This window comes from Chenopodium quinoa, unplaced genomic scaffold (genome assembly GCF_001683475.1).
Source record: "Chenopodium quinoa cultivar QQ74 unplaced genomic scaffold, ASM168347v1, whole genome shotgun sequence".
Classification (NCBI taxonomy): Eukaryota; Viridiplantae; Streptophyta; class Magnoliopsida; order Caryophyllales; family Amaranthaceae; genus Chenopodium; species Chenopodium quinoa.
The window spans coordinates 375,286-394,625 of NW_018744955.1; the positions used below are offsets into that span (position 1 = coordinate 375,286).

Here is a 19,340-nt window from a genome sequence, read left to right on the forward strand (position 1 = left end):
ACATATTTATAGTGTAGACAATATTTGGAAGTTTAAGATATGATAGTACACAGTTGATGCTTTTGATGTTACAGATATTATTTGTTGTTCATGATTTGTATCATGTATTACTTGACAGGTTTGCTATTATCTTACCAAACATTGTTATGTAAATATTGATATCTTTTGTAGTTTGGTTCAAGTATACCTTTTAATAAATCATAATGATTGTATTAGGTTTGAATCATTTTGTAACACTGTACATAGCTGTATCATCTCATAAACATAATTAAGCATTCAGCACTATATTTTTACCCTTCAATTAACACATTGCAAGCACACACTATCTCTTGGTATCTTAGTTATCATATCTGATATTATTATGGAAATATTTTTTAAATTAGCTTTTGTAATCATTGATGTATATCTTGTGATTGATGTAAATCAATAATGAGTCATAGAGATTGTATTAAGCCAAAAAAATGGATGTCTTTTGGAGGATAACCGGATGTTTCTGAAAGTAAAGTGTCTGTCATGCCCTTTTTGTCTTTGCCTTCGAATAATCATATGAATTTGGACATATTTTGTTATGATATGGTTTTAAAAGGCTCTTGGGATTTTTTCCTTTTTCCTCTCTGTAATATCTGTGCATGAAGCATGTTTGATGGCTGATGTATAGTGGAAGACATCAGTTGAGAATTATAATACGTCGTATGTCAAACTCTGATAAGGAAAGTAGAACCCACCATATAAGTAATAATAAGTGGAGGAAAAGAGTAGAGCTTTCCAATAATGTGTGTTATTTTACCACCTGTTTAAGTCCACTATATATCTGATAAAATAAGCATGTAGAAACTTTTTACTCAGGAACTTGCTTGTGTGCTTTCAGAACTACATTCAAAATTCCTCTGCTGAAGCATGTGATTGATATGTATGTATAGCTTAAAGTAAAAGCTGGACTAATAGCTTAATTTGCACATATTCTTCTTCTGAGTATTTTGAACACGAATAAACTTTTGGTGCTTAACATCAACTTACTTAACAGATGAAATAAACATTCTTACCAAATCCATTTGAAGGGATCCGATCTTTATATGGATTGGTGGGATACTCAAAATCAGATTGTTAAGTTGAGCTGTAAAATTGTAAGGTATTACATGTTTGCAAATTTACAGTGGTGATATTCCAACTAAAAAAAATATAAATGATATTTAGCTCATCTGTTTAAGAATACTAAAAGCTCTCTCTTTTGCTTAGCATATCAAGTTACTGAAAATTGATGCGAACAACCTGTGTGTGAGGTTGTTAGAATTGAGACCCTAGTTTGCGTCAATTCTACAATGACAATTGATATGATTGTGTAGTGTCTTACAACTATTAAATAGGTGATATGAAGCTGAACTTTCATACAGTTACTAGCTAGCTTACTACACCTTGTGGTTGTGACTTGTGAAAATGAGTCCCCCACCTCTTCCAAGATAGGATCTTCACATAAGTATTAGTTCACAATGAGCTTACCACAGATTCAATGCAAGTAAGGCGCCTTTTTTCACATTTCGGAAATTTTATGGTTTGTGCAGCAGAACTTTTACCTTGTGGTCAGCAAACATCAAAAAGTTGGACATTGAACATTATCTTAGTAGCTGTACATGCTAATATTCAACCTGCCAAAAGCTCCAGGTTTGTATTCTAATTCTGTTTCACATTCAGTATAACAGAATTACATGTTACCTATATAATTTTATATCTAGCAGCTCATTATTTTTGTAACATTTGTCATTCTGTTGTGTTTTTTTCTCTGTTATACAGCCCTTCTGTCCTTTTTTTTCCAGCTTTATTGTACTTGTGTTAATATTAACAGGAGAAATCGGTAAAAGCACCCTGTCTGAATCATAAATAAGTGATCACTGTTCTGTAAACACTTTAGTACTAATTTTAGCCAAAAGCTTAAAGTTAAAAAAACTGACAGTTCAAATCTTGTTAGATAAGTATCTCATGAGACTATGTTATCATCATCAGACATTATTCTTATTCGAAAATAGAAGATCTAGAATTACATGAGAAGTTTATAACACTGACTAGGTTATGACAATTCTGTGTCACAGAATACAGAAACTAGCCTTTTAACTGACCAACCCTGTATATTCAACCAATATAGGTAGGGTCGGCTATGTAAATTCCTAGAAGACAAACCGTTGAGAATACATGCATGAGTGATGATTGACCCTTACAATTAGACACTTAGTGTTGGCTAATGGAACTCTTCCCTGAATTAAGGGTTAAAATTCAAACTTGCCATCATATGGACATTCTATACACTTACCAGAGTAGTTTTTCTTAATAGCTGTAGAGATAAGCAGTGTAATTGGCAATTTGGCATCATCAATGTGGTGGTTTTGGGGTGTGGATTGGATTAGATGACGGTGGTCCATAATCATTTTTCTCAAAATCCATCCTACCCTCGATAAAATCTTCTGCTACTTTATCCTTTGATACCATCTGATCCTGTTAGAAAACAGAACAAATTTACTACAGGAATAGAAATGACTCAAATGACTGTCAATCTATCATACGTGATGCATCCATTGCATACATAGAAGTAAAAATACCTGTTTCATGCTTCTTGCTACTACAAATTCTCTTTCTTTATTCGGGAGATTGTTTAGCCCTGAAATCGTAACACAAACAATCAAACAAATATCAGCCAAGGAAAAGATATAAAATGATCAACCATTAGTGAAACTTTAAGATGGTTTAGCTGTGTTTTTATTACTTGACATTGGGATAGCATTTGACATCAGAAGGTAAGAACAAGCGAGCATGAGCACAAAGAGATGAAGCATGTGAGATGCCATTATATCTTGCTTCAGTTAAGGTATTACCTGATGATAGTTGAGGTAGTATTCTATAGAGGTTTATACCTTTGACATATTTATAGGAAAAGATATGTTTGGAAGCTTAAGATTTTTGTCATTATTTTATTAATTATAAGAATTTTTTTGGTCCAAATGTAGATAAGCTCTCTCATATTAAGCGAAAAAAGTCAAATTATGGGTTTCTTTTGGACAATAACTGGATGTTTCTGAAAGGTTAAGTGTGTCGCGCACTTTCTATCTCTGCCTTCCTTAGATGAATCATATGAATTTGGACATATTTTGTTATGATGTGATTCTGAAAGGCACTTGGGATTTTTTTTTCTCTATTATTTCCGTGCATGATTTGTGAGGCGTGTTTGATGACTGATGTATAGTGGAAGATATCAATAATATGTCAGTCTCTGATAAGGAAAGTAGAACCCACCATAGAAGTGGAGGAAAATGAGTAGCTTTCCAACAATATGTGTTGTATTTACCACCTGTTTAAAGTCCCTTCAGTGTCTGATAAAATAAGCTTTGGAAATTTCAGACTCAGGAAACTTAGGTGCTTTCCGAACTTCTTTATTCATCATTCCTCTACTGCATGCCTATCTTACGCCTAGCTTAAAGACCGAGCTGGTTTAATTTAAACATAAGCTTCTTATGAGCATTTTTTGGTGCCTTAACAGTAAAAAAAACTTACGAGACAAGAAAAAATAAATGCATTATGCACGATTGTAGGGATCCAGATTTTCTTTGGATTGATGGAGATACTCTGGATCAGATTATAGATTGTAAGATCTTACATATATATTTGTAAAAAAGTATGCTGAAGTAATAGTCCATAGTTTTACTAGCTTACTTCACCTTGTGGTTGTGAAAAACTGAAAATGCAGTACTACCAATGCATTTTGAAGCCCCCTTCCCCTTCCATTATAGGATGATGTTATGTTGACATAAGCGTTAGTTTTCAATGAGATGCAAGTAAGTCGCCTTTTGTCACGTTTAAGAAATTTTATGAGGAACATTTTTTTATCATAGGCTTGAAATCATTCTGAAACTCTTCATATCTCTATAATAGACTATAATAGTTTTTCAACCTTTTGTAGTCGATGTTATCCTTGTGGTCGGCCAACATCAGAAAGTTGGGCATTCAGCATTATCTTAGTAGCCGTACATGCTAAAATTTCAATTTGCCAAAACCTACAGGTTTGTCTTCTGTTTCTGTTCCTGTTCCAAACACCTAGAAGCATAATCACATGTTACCAACATCATCTGTTATATAGCTACTATATATCTTTATGACATTTTTAATGCTATCTTGTTGAGTTTTCTCTTTGTTACACGTCCCATCCTCTCTCATCATAATGTTTGTAGTAATATCTTTCTTACTAGCTGAACTGTATTATTCATGCTTAAATTCCTGCTTGCTATAAAAAGATTATCCAAGTTTTATTATAAAACTTGCAGATTTGGTAATTCGGAAAATGGATTTAGACATTTAGTTACTAATAGATACTCTATAATTGATTTCCATTGGATGTTCGAAAATCTTTGCTTGGAAAGAAAAGATTAAAAAAAAAAAAATTAAAACTGATGGCTGATATCGAGTTTATGTCAATTGCAAGTGAGGATGAAACCATAGGCCCGAAATTGATTGGCTTTTTGAGGTCTTTATTGAGTGGACAGCTATGTCATTAAGTAATGTGTGGTGAGAGTTTGCATGCCTTTATCAGACAGTGGTGCTGGCTTATAGATGTGGTTCGTTTAGGTATCTGGAATCTTAGTATGAAGTGGAGTGAATGACCAGTTTGTTGATAACTTAACATATTTTGAACCAACTTAATGTGGAAGCATAGGATGCAATCTTGAGTTTGTTGATTTTAATACATACATAATGATGTGAGCACTTTAATGTGAATCTTTGGCATTTGGACCACCCTTTCCCCCACGTACATACTAGAAAGGCAGAAACTTTTGTGTGTTGTATTCTCTCCGTTGAGACCACATTGCTATTCTACGTAGTCCCAAAAAATAGGCCATGATACTAAATATATTTGGTTTGTTGAAACTGGAATTCTCCTGTATTATCGATTACTCTAATTAAAAAAATTTAAAAGAAAGATGACTTAGGATTGTTGAAAATGTAAAAAGCTTGTCATTGAAGTTGAGATCCTTTGAAATGGGTACCAGTTATTCTTTTAAAAAAAAGGTACCAGTTATGCATGGCTTCTTCTGGATTTATGCAACGATTCTGATCATCGCTTTAACTTACAATATTGTAATTGCTTGCCAGGATTTTTTTCATGCAGATTCAGATGATGGCTTACATGCTTCAGGTACCTCTTGCTGTCATGATTCATTTTACAAGCTCAAAGTAGGGTCCTGATATCATTTTTTTTTTTTTACAAAGGGCCTTGATATCATTAAACACTTAAAACTCTGGGAACTTGATTAATTGAAGCTTATTGTGCATCTAATATTGAACGATATCTACAAGTTCCAAGTACAGAATGCAGCAATGTAACCCATGTTCCACTTTGGTCTTTACTTGCAATAATGACTTTGAACTGTAAACGAAATGCTGTGTATAGCTAGTTTGCTACCAAAGGGTAAAATAATGAAAAGGTAATAACATCTGGAAAAGATCAAAGTACAGGCGTAGGGAAAAGGAAAAGGAAAAGTAAACAATTTTGGAGCAGATATTAAGAGAAAAATGAGTAAGGCTATTGATGAACTCTGACATTAATGTGTTACTATATTGCTGTTACAATTAACTAGGGAAGGGGATGTGCTTATGAAAAGAAATGAAACTCATAAGATTGGACTTGAACCCCTGAAAAACTTTATTTTTTCTGTAATCATGTTGAAGAATCAAGAAATTTGTTTACCTTCGAGTTCCTGAAGTTCCAACTTGGCTGCACTCTTGATCTTTACATACATATCTTTCAGTTGTAGTAATCCAATAGGAAAGTGGCCTGGTCCATCGAGTGAATCTTTCGTGAGTAGCATTTTGACTGCAGTCACTTCAGTCACCACAGGCTATTTTGGTGGTCCAACTCAGTTTGTATGCACTTGTTCTTCCTTTAGCTCCTCCTACTGCTGATTGGTTTTAAGACTCAAAGGGACATTATATTAATTACTCAAATTTTCTGAAATAGACAATTATCTGGAGATGGTCTAAACAGACATTTCTGTAATTGAAGTATTGAACTGGTTTTATGTGACTGATTCTATAGGTATCTAGCCTTTATGAAAAATATTATCTCACAGCCGTCACAGGTTAGTGGTGTAAACTCATATAACTGAACATACCTACATCATATGTCTACCTCTACTTTTCATTCTCAAAATCACTGGTGCCATTAATTTGTTGACAGTATGTTACTTCCAATTAGCACTTTAGCTGCCACATCTGTTTTGACAGGAAAAGAGAACGATATTGGTATGGAGACTTTACCTTGCAGTTGGACGCTTCATAGTTCATACCACTTTGAATGATGGACAGATGCAGGGGAGACTGGCTTAGAGGAGTGCAATATACTTGGGAGTAGATTAACTTTTAGAGTTTCAGACAACAATTCTGAGGTACTCTATCTCTTGATACAGATTATTCTTGTTAAAAAGTTTGTTATGTACATATTTCAGGCAGTGTTCCTGCATACTAAATTTTGACGCGTGGTATGTCAGAGAGTCAGACTCATATATGTATTACCTGTATGGCTTTATCTCAGTATCTGACACCCATACCAAAGTACAACACAAATGAAGATGTTAGTAGTGTAAATTTCTGGCAAATAGAGTTAAACCTGTATTAGTCATGTTTATTAGAAATCTGCAGTATTTGTTTTTTAATCAAAATGCTACAATTATACAAGTATTTTTTTTTATAACTGTTATCCTAAGAATTTGTTCTGTCATGAGGATTGCAACAACATGAACTTGATTTGTTTTGTTGTTTGTCATTAGTGTTGCTGTTGGCCCAAATTATCTAAGCTGGTGGATCATTTGTGTATATTCTAGAAACTTTAAGATGAATCAAATAAGGTTAGTGCTCACCTTTGCACTACATAGTGTCAATAGATCTCATCTGCATCCAGTAAGAGTGATAAAAAGGTTCCGGGTTCAAAGCTCATCCACGTCCCAATATACATGAAGTAAGATTTCATTTTGCGTTAAGAAAGCTTCTTTTAGGGTAAGATATTTTGTATCTAGTAAATTTCCTTCCTTGTTCTCTCCTCTTCTCATTAACACCACTTATAATCCGGATTTTTTACGAAAGTAAGCTTAATTGGCAAACAATTTACCAATCTAGACGCGTGGCCAAACTATTTACGAAACTGAGCTTCTGACATAAAACGCTGCCTCGGTCAGCGTTTTACCTTTGGTTATTATTATTTTTTATAAAATTTCGTATTATGTGAAATACAAATTTAAAAAAAAAAATTGGAAATACAGTAAAACGCTGACTCAGTCAGCGTTTTTCTTGTATCCATAACAGAGAGAAACGCTGACTGAGTCAGCGTTTTACACCTAAGCATAAAACGCTGCCTCAGTCAGCGTTTTATCTGCTGGCTGAAGGCAGCAACAGCAGGCCCCCAACAGCAGCCAGTGCAGCCCCCTTCCACATCCATCAACACCACCACCCTCCTCCTCCACATCCTCCACCACCCTCTTCCACATCCACCACCACCATCACCCTCCTCCTCCACATCCACCACCACCACCACCACCACCACCACCCTCCTCCACATCCACCACCACCACCACCACCCTCCTCCTCCACATCCACCACCACCACCACCCTCCTCCTCCATATCCACCACCCTCCTCCTCCAAATCCACCACATCCACCACCCTCCTCCTCCACATCCACCACCACCATCACCCTCCTCCTCCACCACCACCACCACCACCACCACCACCACCCTCCTCCTCCATATCCACCACCCTCCTCCTCCAAATCCACCACATCCACCACCCTCCTCCTCCACCACCACCCTCCTCCTCCACATCCACCACCACCATCACCCTCCTCCTCCACATCCACCACCACCATCACCCTCCTCCTCCACATCCTCCAACACCTCCACCACCCTCCTCCTCCACATCCACCACCTCCACCACCCATCCTCCTTCACATCCACCACCTCCACATCCACAATTTATTTTGAACGAAATGAGTCAAACGTGGACAAATAAGGAATTTGAAATTCAAACAAGACATAAATTCATTCAAATAATTATTAAAATAATAATGTAATGTAAGTGTTATGTACAACAAACTAGAGAAGGTCATTACAGCAAATAAATCAGATAATTCTATCCTATTTTGACTCATCAATTCGGTGTAACGACTCTCTATCCTGTATGTCCACTCTCGGCCTTTGACGACGGCTGTAGTGACGGACCGTGGTAAATGGGTTCGGGCGTACTGGCGGAGTCAGCTGGCTAGAAGATGGGTCATCAGGATGACGTAGGGGCGCGGAACTGCGAATGTCGTACTCTTCTGCGCCCGTGAATGACGAAGGATCACCCCACAGCTACTCTGGCCAGCCTCGAACTGTGAGTGACTAGAGTGGCCGCCATGATCGTCCCGGGGGTGGACGAGATAGGCGTGACCATATCTCTGCAAGGTAGCCATGCCCATATCTCGCACCCGCTCAACCTGTGCTCTGGGCGGCTCAGGTATGCTTGGAAGGACGTCCGACAGTGCGTCAACCATCGCCGTCATATCCAACGCCTGCAGTAATTAAGGATGAGTTAGTTGAATGATATACAAATTTAAAATTGATAAAGATAAGTTAATCAAATACACTTACATATCCCCTGATCACGTCAAAGGATGGATGGTAATGTGCGGATGGCGGTGTGTAGCTGGGGTTGATGAAACGTCGTGTAATCCGCATGTACCACTCCATGTATGGATCGTATGGATCCATAACGCCGTGGATGGGGTCACCAGTGACGACGAACTCCAACCGTCGATGCCACAAGTCAATGTACTGGGCATGCTCCGTCCGCCAGTTCCTGTCGCTCTTTCCCCGACGGTCAATGCGGTGCAGCCGGGCACTAGTTGTACATTCATTCGGTTTAAGCCAATAATGCTATGAACCTCGTTCATCAGATCGTTGAAAGTCATGTCTGGTCCAAGTGGCAATGGTTCCATATTTCCACCACTATACTAGACATTCGGTCTATCAGACACAAATTCACCCCCCCATCGGCATAACAAAGCTGCGTTTTGTGCAGCCATATTCTATACAACAACCAAAAACACATCTTAATTGCATGCAATCTCCACCAATTCGCACAATAACAACCAAGAAATTCACACTACAAACATAATTAACCATCATTGTTCCAATTCACATAACAACCAAAACAAAGTACACAACGAACATATTCACACTAACAACCAACGTATTCTACATAACATAATTTTCGTAATTAAACGACAATGTAAGCTATTTTATCAAATTAAAACAACAATTTCATCAACAATATCAACAATTTCATCAACATTTTCAACATTTTTACCAAACATTTCCACAATTTCATCATAAACTTTCTTACTAAACTAACATCAATTTAGGGCTTTTATACTAAACTATTATCAAATTACAACAAACTAACTTAGAATTATCAACATAATTATCAATTTACATCAAACTAACTTAGAATAATCAACAACATTATCAAATTAAAACAATGTACTATATAATTATCAAACTAACCTAGGTTTTAAAATTTTAAAAACAAATAAGTGAGAAGTACCAAAAATGTGATTATCAAGAAGAGGAGAGGCGCGGCGGCAGCAGGCAGTAGGCGGCGGCGACGGTGGCAGGCAGCAGGCGGCGGCGGCAGCGACGGCGACGGCAGAGCTTTGAGGAAGAGTGAATGTGTTGCGTGAGGAAGAGTGAGTTTGAGTTTTTAGTTTTGAGGAAGAGTGAATGCGTTGCGTCTGCCTGGAAGAATATACCAGGCAAAACCGCTGACTGAGGCAGCGTGTTTCTAGTATTAATGAAACGCTGCCTCAGTCAGCGTTTTAAGGCCTGTTATAGCCTAACACAAAAACGCTGACTGAGGCAGCGTTTTTGTGTATTTCAGTTTTTTTTTTTTATTTTGTATTTCACAAAATACATAATTCAAAACAAATTAAATAAATAAAAATGAGGAAAAACGCTGACCGAGGCAGCGTTTTACCTCAGAAGCTCAGTTTCGTAAATAGTTTGGCCACGCGTCTATATTCGTAAATAGTTTACTAATAAGGCTTAGTTTCGTAAAAAATCCTTATAATCCCATGTGCATAATTTTTTACATAGTTTGTTAATAATGTGAAGTTGTAAACTTTGTTTTATGGAGCAATAAAAAGAGTAGAAGGGAGCATGAATTAACCATAGATATGTTATACTTTGTATATAATGAGTTAAATGATGCATTGTTTCACATTGATGTATCTATCCTAGTATACAAGAAACCTCTTTTTTTTTCTTTTTTTTTTTTTTAATAACAAATACCCAAAATTATTTTTGCAATTTACAAACATAAAGAATATCATTTTTTACTCATTGACATACGCATAAAAAAAATTCTTTATCTGAGCATAAATTTGAATTTTTTGTACACCCTATAAGAAATGTGACCAAGTCGAGCATACCAAACATCTCCAGACTCCTTAGTACCAAACAGGAATGAATCGCTCCAAATTGGTGCTTGGTGAATTCGGCCTGGTCTGAATTGATATAACACCTCGTCCATTGTCTTTGTCTTTGTCTTTGAGAAATCTGTATTCAGTTTTCCATGACAATTACCTTTCACATGATAAACTCAATCAATTATAGATTCATGTTAGTCCAACCTAACTCTTAGTTAACTTCAATTCATCTTATTGACATCATTTAACTATATGTCATACTATGACGTAGTTCAATCCTATGTCATCTTAGAATACTCCAAATTATAATTAACAGACAATTCAAGTTTGGCAGGACAACTTTTATGCTACCCAGAAATGTACTAAATTTTTGCTGCTCTAAAGAGTTTCTTTTCAATGGCCTTTAATCTCTTACCATAAATGACCCATCTTTAGTCGATCTCTAATCTGTCATTAGTGTAACCTACAATTAGTGGTCACTACTCACATAAATATCTAATCGCCTAACTCCAATTTCGGCTTTTTGCTAAAAAATTACTACTATAATCTCGATTTAAACTCAAACTTATTGCTTAATTAAGTTAACTATATGATGCTACATCTGCCTAAACTCATCCTTCTGCCTAACTGGACAAAAAAATTGTGGTCATATAAGGCAATTATCATGTATGTTAAGTCATGATCTTGGTTTAATGGTTTTGTTATTATTTGTTTTTTAACTTTGTTAGATGAATTGGGAAATTTTATACTCCCTCCGTTTCGCATTAGTTGCAACACTTTTTATTTTTAGTCGTTTTATATTAGTTGCATCATTACTATATTTGGAAAGAATTCACCATTATTTTATGATCCTTCTCCCTCACTAACCACAGTTTTACAAATATTTTATTATTATTCTTTCCTACTGACCCCACTCACACTACTTTTTTTAGTTATTAATTCTATCTCTTACTTTTTTTTTTTTGAAGGAATTCTATCTCTTACTAACAATACTTTATACTTCGTATTTATAAGCGTATAAGCATAGTATATAAGAGTATATATAATTTTCTTAAAGTATGAGTCGAGCCTACTGTTACAACTAATGTAAAATGGAGGAAGTAAAGATGTTCTGCTTTACATTGTATGTGTGCCTCTAATCAAGGGATCAATTATTTTACCACTTTTGTATATGTTTTTTTTATTCGCCGTGTCATGTGTTTTTTGGCTGGGGATTTATGTGGCCATGTGTCAGGTTCCTTTGCAAAAGTAATATGCTGGAAAGTTACTACTTCTTCATATCTCCTTTGTGGTCTGGAGTTGTGGATCACTAGATTTTATTGTTACATTACTGGTTCAAAATAAGGTAAATTAAAGATGTACCTATATTCAATTTTATTTATTTATTTATTTTTATTTTAATTTTTATTTTTTTGAAACCAAGCTGCGAGAATTTCATTAAACGAGATCAAATCCCGCCAAAGAAATCATAATTCGTAGTTTATACACACGGGTGTATAGTGCTCATAGTACACCCGGATAAATAAAAAAAAGGCGGAAAGAACATCCTGTGTTTCATAAAGAACATACATGTATTTGACAAAGAACATGTTTGTATTTGACAAAAACATGTATTACCAAAGAACATAAAGATATAATAAAAAGAATGAGATAAAAACTTGATAAAATTTTCTGAAAAATTACACATTATTAACGGGAAAAATTTAGAGGTGATAAAAATCGAGTAGGGTCGGGCCATATCATAATTTTTCGTGCCCAAACCCGTAGAAAAGTAGCGGGTTTTCGGGCTTTTTTCGAACCCAGTTCGAGTTTTAACTAAAAATGCATTTTTAGGTTTGCCCAAACCCACCCTATTTCGGGCCGGATCGATTCGGGATGCGAGTCATGCCAATGTTGATCACCTCTTAAAAAATCCTTACCAAAGATATCATTTCCCCAAAAAATAGTTTTCTATCTCTCCAAAAAATATTCAACTTCCCATAATAATTTAGTTTTTTTACTCTAACATTATTTTCAATTAAAAATAATTTAAGATTTCAATATCAAATTTCAAAATATCATATGTTAAAAGAACATAATTTATATTGTAAAGTACATATAGTTAATACCTAAATAACACACTAATCAAACTCAAAGAATATATGATAATAAAAGTAATTTAAATATGACATATGATAATAAAAAAATAGAATTTGGGCGTCATTACGACCTTAAAGAACATACACGCCAAATTCAAAGAACATACTTTGTATTATTAAACCCAAAAAAAAAATATGTTTATCAACATATGTTAAATATCATAAGTTATAATGTAAAGAACATATAATTTTACTCAAAGAACATATTAAAGGTATGTTCTTTGCTAAACATAGGTATGTTCTTTATCAAACACTATATGTTCTTTCCGCCTTTTTTTGTTTACCCGGGTGCACCATGAGCATGGTGCACCCGGGTGTATTATCTAATTTTCAAGAAATCAAGCTTTGGGGAAAAGGACCGAAAGAAACAAGTTTATTACAATTTCTAGCAATCCCATCTTGCAACATTATGGGTTTGAGTATTACCCGCACGTTTAATATGAGATAACGAAAACGGAAAAAAAGCTAGACGCCAAACTAATATAGGAGAAAAACACACTGTCTTAGAATTTATAGCTTTCATTAAATATAGTTTCGATCAAGTCAGTAAAAATGAATAAATAAAAACAAGTATTTTGAAGAACAAATATAATAGAAAATTAATAAAAAAAAAAATTCCTCAACAGTAATTTAAATTCATTATAATTAATTTAAATTCATAAATAATTTCAGGGTTTTTTTTTATTAAAAACAAAAGTAAAGAGAACATAGTCTTATCTTATTAAATTTATGGTAAATCATCATATCACACCTACAAGAGACTAAAAAGTGAGTATGAATAAAAAAAAAAACTTAAAGTGCAAGAAAAAGGTTCATTAAATTTCAATAAAAAAAATTCCATGGATGAGAAAAAAAGGATCATAATATAATCCTACAACCAATGAAGGCAAAGATAGGAAAAGGTGAATAATTTAATTTAATTTATTATATTTATTCTATTTTTTAACACTCCATTTTTTAATTTATTATTTTAATTATAATTATAGTATGCATGCCAGGAGGATTGGGCCACTACTTGAAATAGTGTAGACAAGAAAATGGTAAACAAGATTTAGGAGAGAAAATGCTGACATGGGCAAAAAAGTAAAGGGCAAGTAGACACTTTTCTTTTCTTTTCTTTGTCAAAGTTGTGGAATCAAAAAACTCTTCTCTTAAAGCATTTAAAGATCTTCTCCTAACACCCCCACATTCATTTTGTGGCTCTAAATCTCTCCTCTCTTTTGATGACTTGGCATTTCACCTTCAATTCTCACCCCCACAATTCCTAATTTTCATTTCTTTATATATTCTCTTCCCCTCTCTTCCTGCTACTGATCATCCTCAGACTCGACCAGTCAATAAATTAACAAATTACGTAAAATTATTCTATAGCCCTAAAAATAAAATAAATATGTCAGAGAATTATGATGATTTTTCAATTAAGCTTTTTGGAAAGACGATTCAAGTGGGTTCAAATATTAATGAAGATTTTGTTGGTGCATCGGTTTTTGAGCCTTCTTCTGCTGCTGCTGATAGAGATGATTTTGAATATGATTGTGAAAGTACTTGCGATCAGAATCTTCTCTGCTCTAAACAGGACAAAATCAGGGGATATGAGGTTTGTTTTTATATTTTTTTTTATTAAATTTCTGTACTTTATCTTTGTAAAGTTGCGATTTTGGGATTAACCCTTATGGTGAAATTCATGAATTTGAACTGGGTTGTTCTTTGTTTTCCTTGATTTTACGAGTACCAATTTTTTTTATTTTTTGAATGTGATATAATTTGTGGGTTTATTTTGAATATCATGAAACTGATTTTCCCTAAATTCAGTCGCTTTTTTTTTTTAGTTGGTGAAGCTTTAGACAATTGGTAACAGCTAATCTGAAACAAAATCTTGGATCCTTGTAAATATTGTAGTCAACCAAGTATTTAGTCCATCCTTTAAATAACTAATTTCATCTTTTGTTTTTTAAAAAAAATCATATGTTTTCTTAATTATATCCATTAGTTTTTCAGTGATATGGTTTCAATCAATAATTTAGACAACCAAGTTCTTGTGTTTTTCAAGCTGTTCTTGTTTGTATTATCAAAATGTTTTAATTTCACCCAAAATCATCCCAAAAATTTTGTTTTTTTGGTGTTATGTTCATGTAATTTCAGTATATAATGGAATGATAGATGAGCAAGATTCAGATAGTCCTATTGAATTCACTAGTTATATGCTAAAATAGTCTAATGTTTGTTGGTGTTCTTTCTTTTGTAATTCAGGAAAATATAACAAAAGAAGCAAATGAAACCAAGCGAGAAGAGGAATTATCTTGTACCTCAGTTTTAGATGAGCCTAAAACACCAACTACCCCTTCAACAGACACCGAAAAGCCAAAAACTTGTACCATACCTAAGAAAAATCAAGACCAAAGTGATCAAGCAAGCAGTAATAATTCTGAGTCAAATGACCAAAACCCTCTCAAAAAACCTGATAAAATTGTCCCTTGTGCTAGGTGTAGTAGCATGGACACAAAATTCTGCTACTATAACAACTATAATGTTAACCAACCGCGCCACTTCTGTAAAAGCTGTCAAAGATACTGGACTGCTGGTGGCTCTATGAGGAATGTTCCTGTGGGTGCAGGAAGACGGAAGAACAAGAATCCTGCGGCTTCTCATCACCGCCATCTAGTGATTCCGGGTGCCTCTGAAGGCCTAATTCACCAAGTGATGAGGCCAGATGGAACAGTTCTTGCCTTTGGGATGGATTCACATCTTAATCATTCCAAGGATTCACAGAATTTCATTTCAAATGGGTTTTTCAGGTCAGAGAGTGAAAACAAAAACTCGGTGTCATTCTCAAATCCTAATCTGATTTCCATGAAGGAAGCAAATGGTAATGGAGGTACAATAGAGAGTCCTCAGCCGGTTCCATGCTTTCCTTACAGTTGGAACCCTGTCTCTTGGCAATCAGGGTTTCCTGTATCGTTCTACTCGACATCCTCACCTCAGTGGGGTGACAGCATAGCTGCAGGACCTTGCAATCTGCAGTGGATACCAACTCAGTCATTGAACTCTGATCAGTCATCTACAAATTCTAGTCCTAATAATTCTTCTTCCCTAGGAAAACATTCTAGGGAGGGCAGGACATTGGTGCAATCGAATACTGACAACAACGAGTCTTCCAATGATAAAGAACTCGAAAATCAAGAGTTGTGATGCCAAAGACACTGAAGATCAGTGATCCTGTAGAGGCTTCTAAGAGCTCAATATGGTCTGCTCTAGGAGTCAAGAACAACAATCACAATGCTAGCTCTTCAATTGGTAGAGTAGCATTTTTTGGAGGGTTACAACGAGCTAAAGATGTTAACAACTATGAGATGAACAACAATGCATCTGGTGTTGAAGCATCATCTTTGGCTCTACAAGCCAATCCCGCGGCATTTTCAAGGTCCCTAGCATGTCATGAAGTTGCTCAATGAAAGCTAATGAGCAATGCTAGAGTAAATTTATTTACAGGTACAAAATCAAAAATTAGAAGCAATAACTTGAATTTGATCACTATGTGATGTAACTAGATAGTGAATTAAATAGATTTTGGTGAATTTGTAGGTGTGCAAAAAGATGCTGCACAAATCAGCAAAGGAAGTAATGTACTCTGCTTATAATTGGCTTCTCATTAGCTAAGGGAAGCCTTTTTCCCAAGTCCCCAACCCTTTTCTTTTTAATGTTCCCTTATCTAAGTTTGTGTATATATTATTCAAGCCTATTTTTTTTCTTTCTAGAATCTCATCTTAAATTTTGTAGATATATTTTACTAATTTGCAACTACTTTTGGCATCATATATGCCTAAAATTGTTTCAATATATATATATATATATATATATATATATATATATATATATAATATGCCTAAATTATTTTTTTTACTCGGTGTACCAATATCTAATCAAAAACCTTTTTTTTTTTTTTTTTTTTTTTGAGGAAACCTATTTTTATATATTATACATATTAAGAGAGCTATCATTCTGACTTGACCCACTTTACTCGATGTAACTAAGGTTGATTTTGGGGCTATTCATTTTGGCTAGTAATTTAGACAATATTTCATATTTAAGGCATGTTTTGCAAGTCTAAAATATGCTTTTTGGGTATGTTATTTAGTTTATCCCTTTAACTTAAAACAGGCGATTATAATAAATAAGAGATTATCTTGATCGAATTTATGATCACCTCTAATACATGATAAGTTGACAATATGTCCAAGATAATTTTAATGTGGTTTTGAAAGTGGGATTGTTTTTTCATATGTTGGATTTTTTAACGTCCTTAGAAACTCCTCAAACACAGAGGCAGCAAATCAAAAGGTGGCGTACCATTGGACTTTATGATGCCAACACAGCATATATCCCCACTTTAATTTATTTTTTATAATCAAATTAAGTTTTCTTTTTCTCTTTTATGATACATTTATTGTAAAAAAAGGTCGACTGAAAAGTCTAGTAGGCCCTCACTTAAGTATCAGATAAGCTCAAATTGGGGTGTAAAAAGGCCAAAACCAAAAGCATCTTTTCTTGTACAACCACCAAAAAAATCCACTCTTTTCATTTTAAGACACCAAAAAATTATATTCTTGATTCCTGATACGCTTACAATTTACAAACAATGATTCAACGCGGTTCCAAAAATTATGAATTTTTATGTACGATCAAAATGCATATTTGTTACAATTAACATTTAAATTATGCAGTTATAAAATAATTTTGATAACATATTACATAATATATTTATAATGTATAATTTTGACTATTAATATTTGCAATTATATATCACTATAATACATAAAAGATTGACATAATAAAAATATACTCGTATATGAAAATAAATTCAAACAAAAAAAATATGATAATTATGCATAACTTCGTATATAATTATGCTTGAATATAACAAGATGAAAGTTACTCACTTTTAGCCCACCTTCCAGCCCATGGCTTTCATCTGAACCTTGGGCCTAAAGATTATGTTCGGTGATAGTTACGATTCAGGGCCTAATGAAATCTTTACATGTGTTAGCCAATGAGAGAGATATTTCTCGATTTGTGCATTTCATCTGCCATGCCAATTGTTCCAATTTTATTAGCACAAAGTCTTATATGTGGCTGACCACTATAGGGGTTACTTCGCTAGTGTAATAAGGGTTACTTGATCAATGTTACTTCGACATTGTTATAGAGTTACTCAGTCAGTGTTATAGGGGTTACTCGATTGGTATTATAGGGAATACTTCATCAATGTTATAAGATTACTTTAAGTGGCCACACGGAGCGGCCGGCCACACACAAGACGGGTTGTTTTATTAGATGTTTCTAAAGAGATAGCCAATGAGAGAGATATGGATAAATTGTTTTTTTTTTTCTTCTTTTTTTTTCAACAAGCTATTATTTCACATGACTATATTTGTCGTTAAATATTAAATATTAAGAATTTTTTGTCAAATTTCATCATGAATATTGTTTAGGGTATTTTTACCCTAGACACGTGGACCAATGAGAGGTCGCCACGTGTCGAGTTTAGGATGGCCCATGTGGCTCAACATCCTCTTGACACGTGGACCAATGAGAGGTTGCCACATGTCAAACTCAGGATGGCCCATGTGGCACAACATCCTCTTGACACTTGGCGCCCTCAGATATGTTTCTGAAATGACGGCTTTCAAAGGCCCAAACTCCTAGAAGCGCCGTAAAACGACGCAGCCCACTAGAATCTAGGTCAAGCGACCTAGGTAGGGGCACATTTTCCAACGACCCTATAAATAGGGAGATATTTCCCCATTTTGGGGACACATTCAATCATTTATTACACCCTTATTCTCTTACATCAGAGAAAGACCTGAGCTTGGAATCCAAGCAGATACCCACCTAAATTTCCGTTCTTTTTATTCCGTTTCAAGTTACTAACTTGATCGTCAGAGGCGGAGCTCCAACCACCCGGAGTCTCCGTTATTTTGCAGGTACAGCTCAGCCGGATCAGTCTTCGTGTCGTAACTCTCCCGAGGGACAAAAACACCCAAAACATTTGGCGCCGTCTGTGGGGAGAGTACCTCGAAGATGGTTCAAGAGTCTGTACCACCCCCTAACCGTCTGGGCGAAGACCCAGAAGTATTTACAGACCATGAGGAGGATGAAGATCCTCAGGTCAAAACCTTTACAGTCGAAGAAGGCTCTCTCAGAATCAAGTGCATCCGGCCCAGAGAGACTCTGGAGCGGGGCGCCTCCCAGGCGGGTCCGAGCAGACCCACTGGGCAGCCGGAAGGGGAAACCCAAACGGCAGCTGGATCAGCCCCTGTCACCCGAGACGAACTCATGAGATTCATGACAAGTTTCAAGGGTGAAATTAAAGAGCTGATCACCAAAAGCCGGGCTGGCCCAAGTAAAGGTCAGTCGGCGAAGAAGACCCCTCCTGAGAAGGGGAAGTCAGTTAGAAACCGGCAGCCCACTCCTCATCCAAAGGAGAAGGCAGCCGGGACCATTGATTGGTCAAGAATTCTCGTTCCTGGGAAGAATACCAATAACACTCGCCGGACTCAGCAACCGGTGAGAAGTAAAAAATCAACTCTTGATGCCCGGGAGATCATCAACCGGAAGAGAAACCAATCGCTGTCTGAATCGGCTTCAACGTCTGACTTTCCAGACAGCTTCAACATCATTTCTGCAGGGAGTGCACCCTCCCTGCATGAGAGT

General features: G+C 35.5%; 1 protein-coding gene and 1 pseudogene across 1 annotated transcript; both read left to right on the top strand.

The window, feature by feature from the left end:
- Positions 1 to 812: 812 nt before the first annotated feature.
- On the top strand, positions 813 to 6,715 carry LOC110706328. Its single transcript, XM_021884236.1, has 4 exons — positions 813 to 1,659; positions 3,944 to 4,043; positions 5,131 to 5,173; positions 6,262 to 6,715. The coding sequence occupies exons 1-4, from the start codon at positions 1,508 to 1,510 to the stop codon at positions 6,333 to 6,335; spliced, it is 369 nt and encodes a 122-aa protein (XP_021739928.1). The 5' UTR covers positions 813 to 1,507; the 3' UTR covers positions 6,336 to 6,715.
- A 6,950-nt stretch (positions 6,716 to 13,665) lies between these two features.
- On the top strand, positions 13,666 to 16,353 carry LOC110706329 (annotated as a pseudogene).
- Positions 16,354 to 19,340: the final 2,987 nt, after the last annotated feature.

Coding starts and splice junctions, on each gene's coding strand:
- LOC110706328 (XM_021884236.1), top strand. CDS start 1,508: ATGCAAGTAAGGCGCCTTTTTTCACATTTCGGAAATTTTATGGTTTGT. Junction 4,044..5,130: donor CAATTTGCCAAAACCTACAG/GTTTGTCTTCTG, acceptor ATTGCTTGCCAG/GATTTTTTTCATGCAGATTC. Junction 5,174..6,261: donor TGATGGCTTACATGCTTCAG/GTACCTCTTGCT, acceptor CTGTTTTGACAG/GAAAAGAGAACGATATTGGT.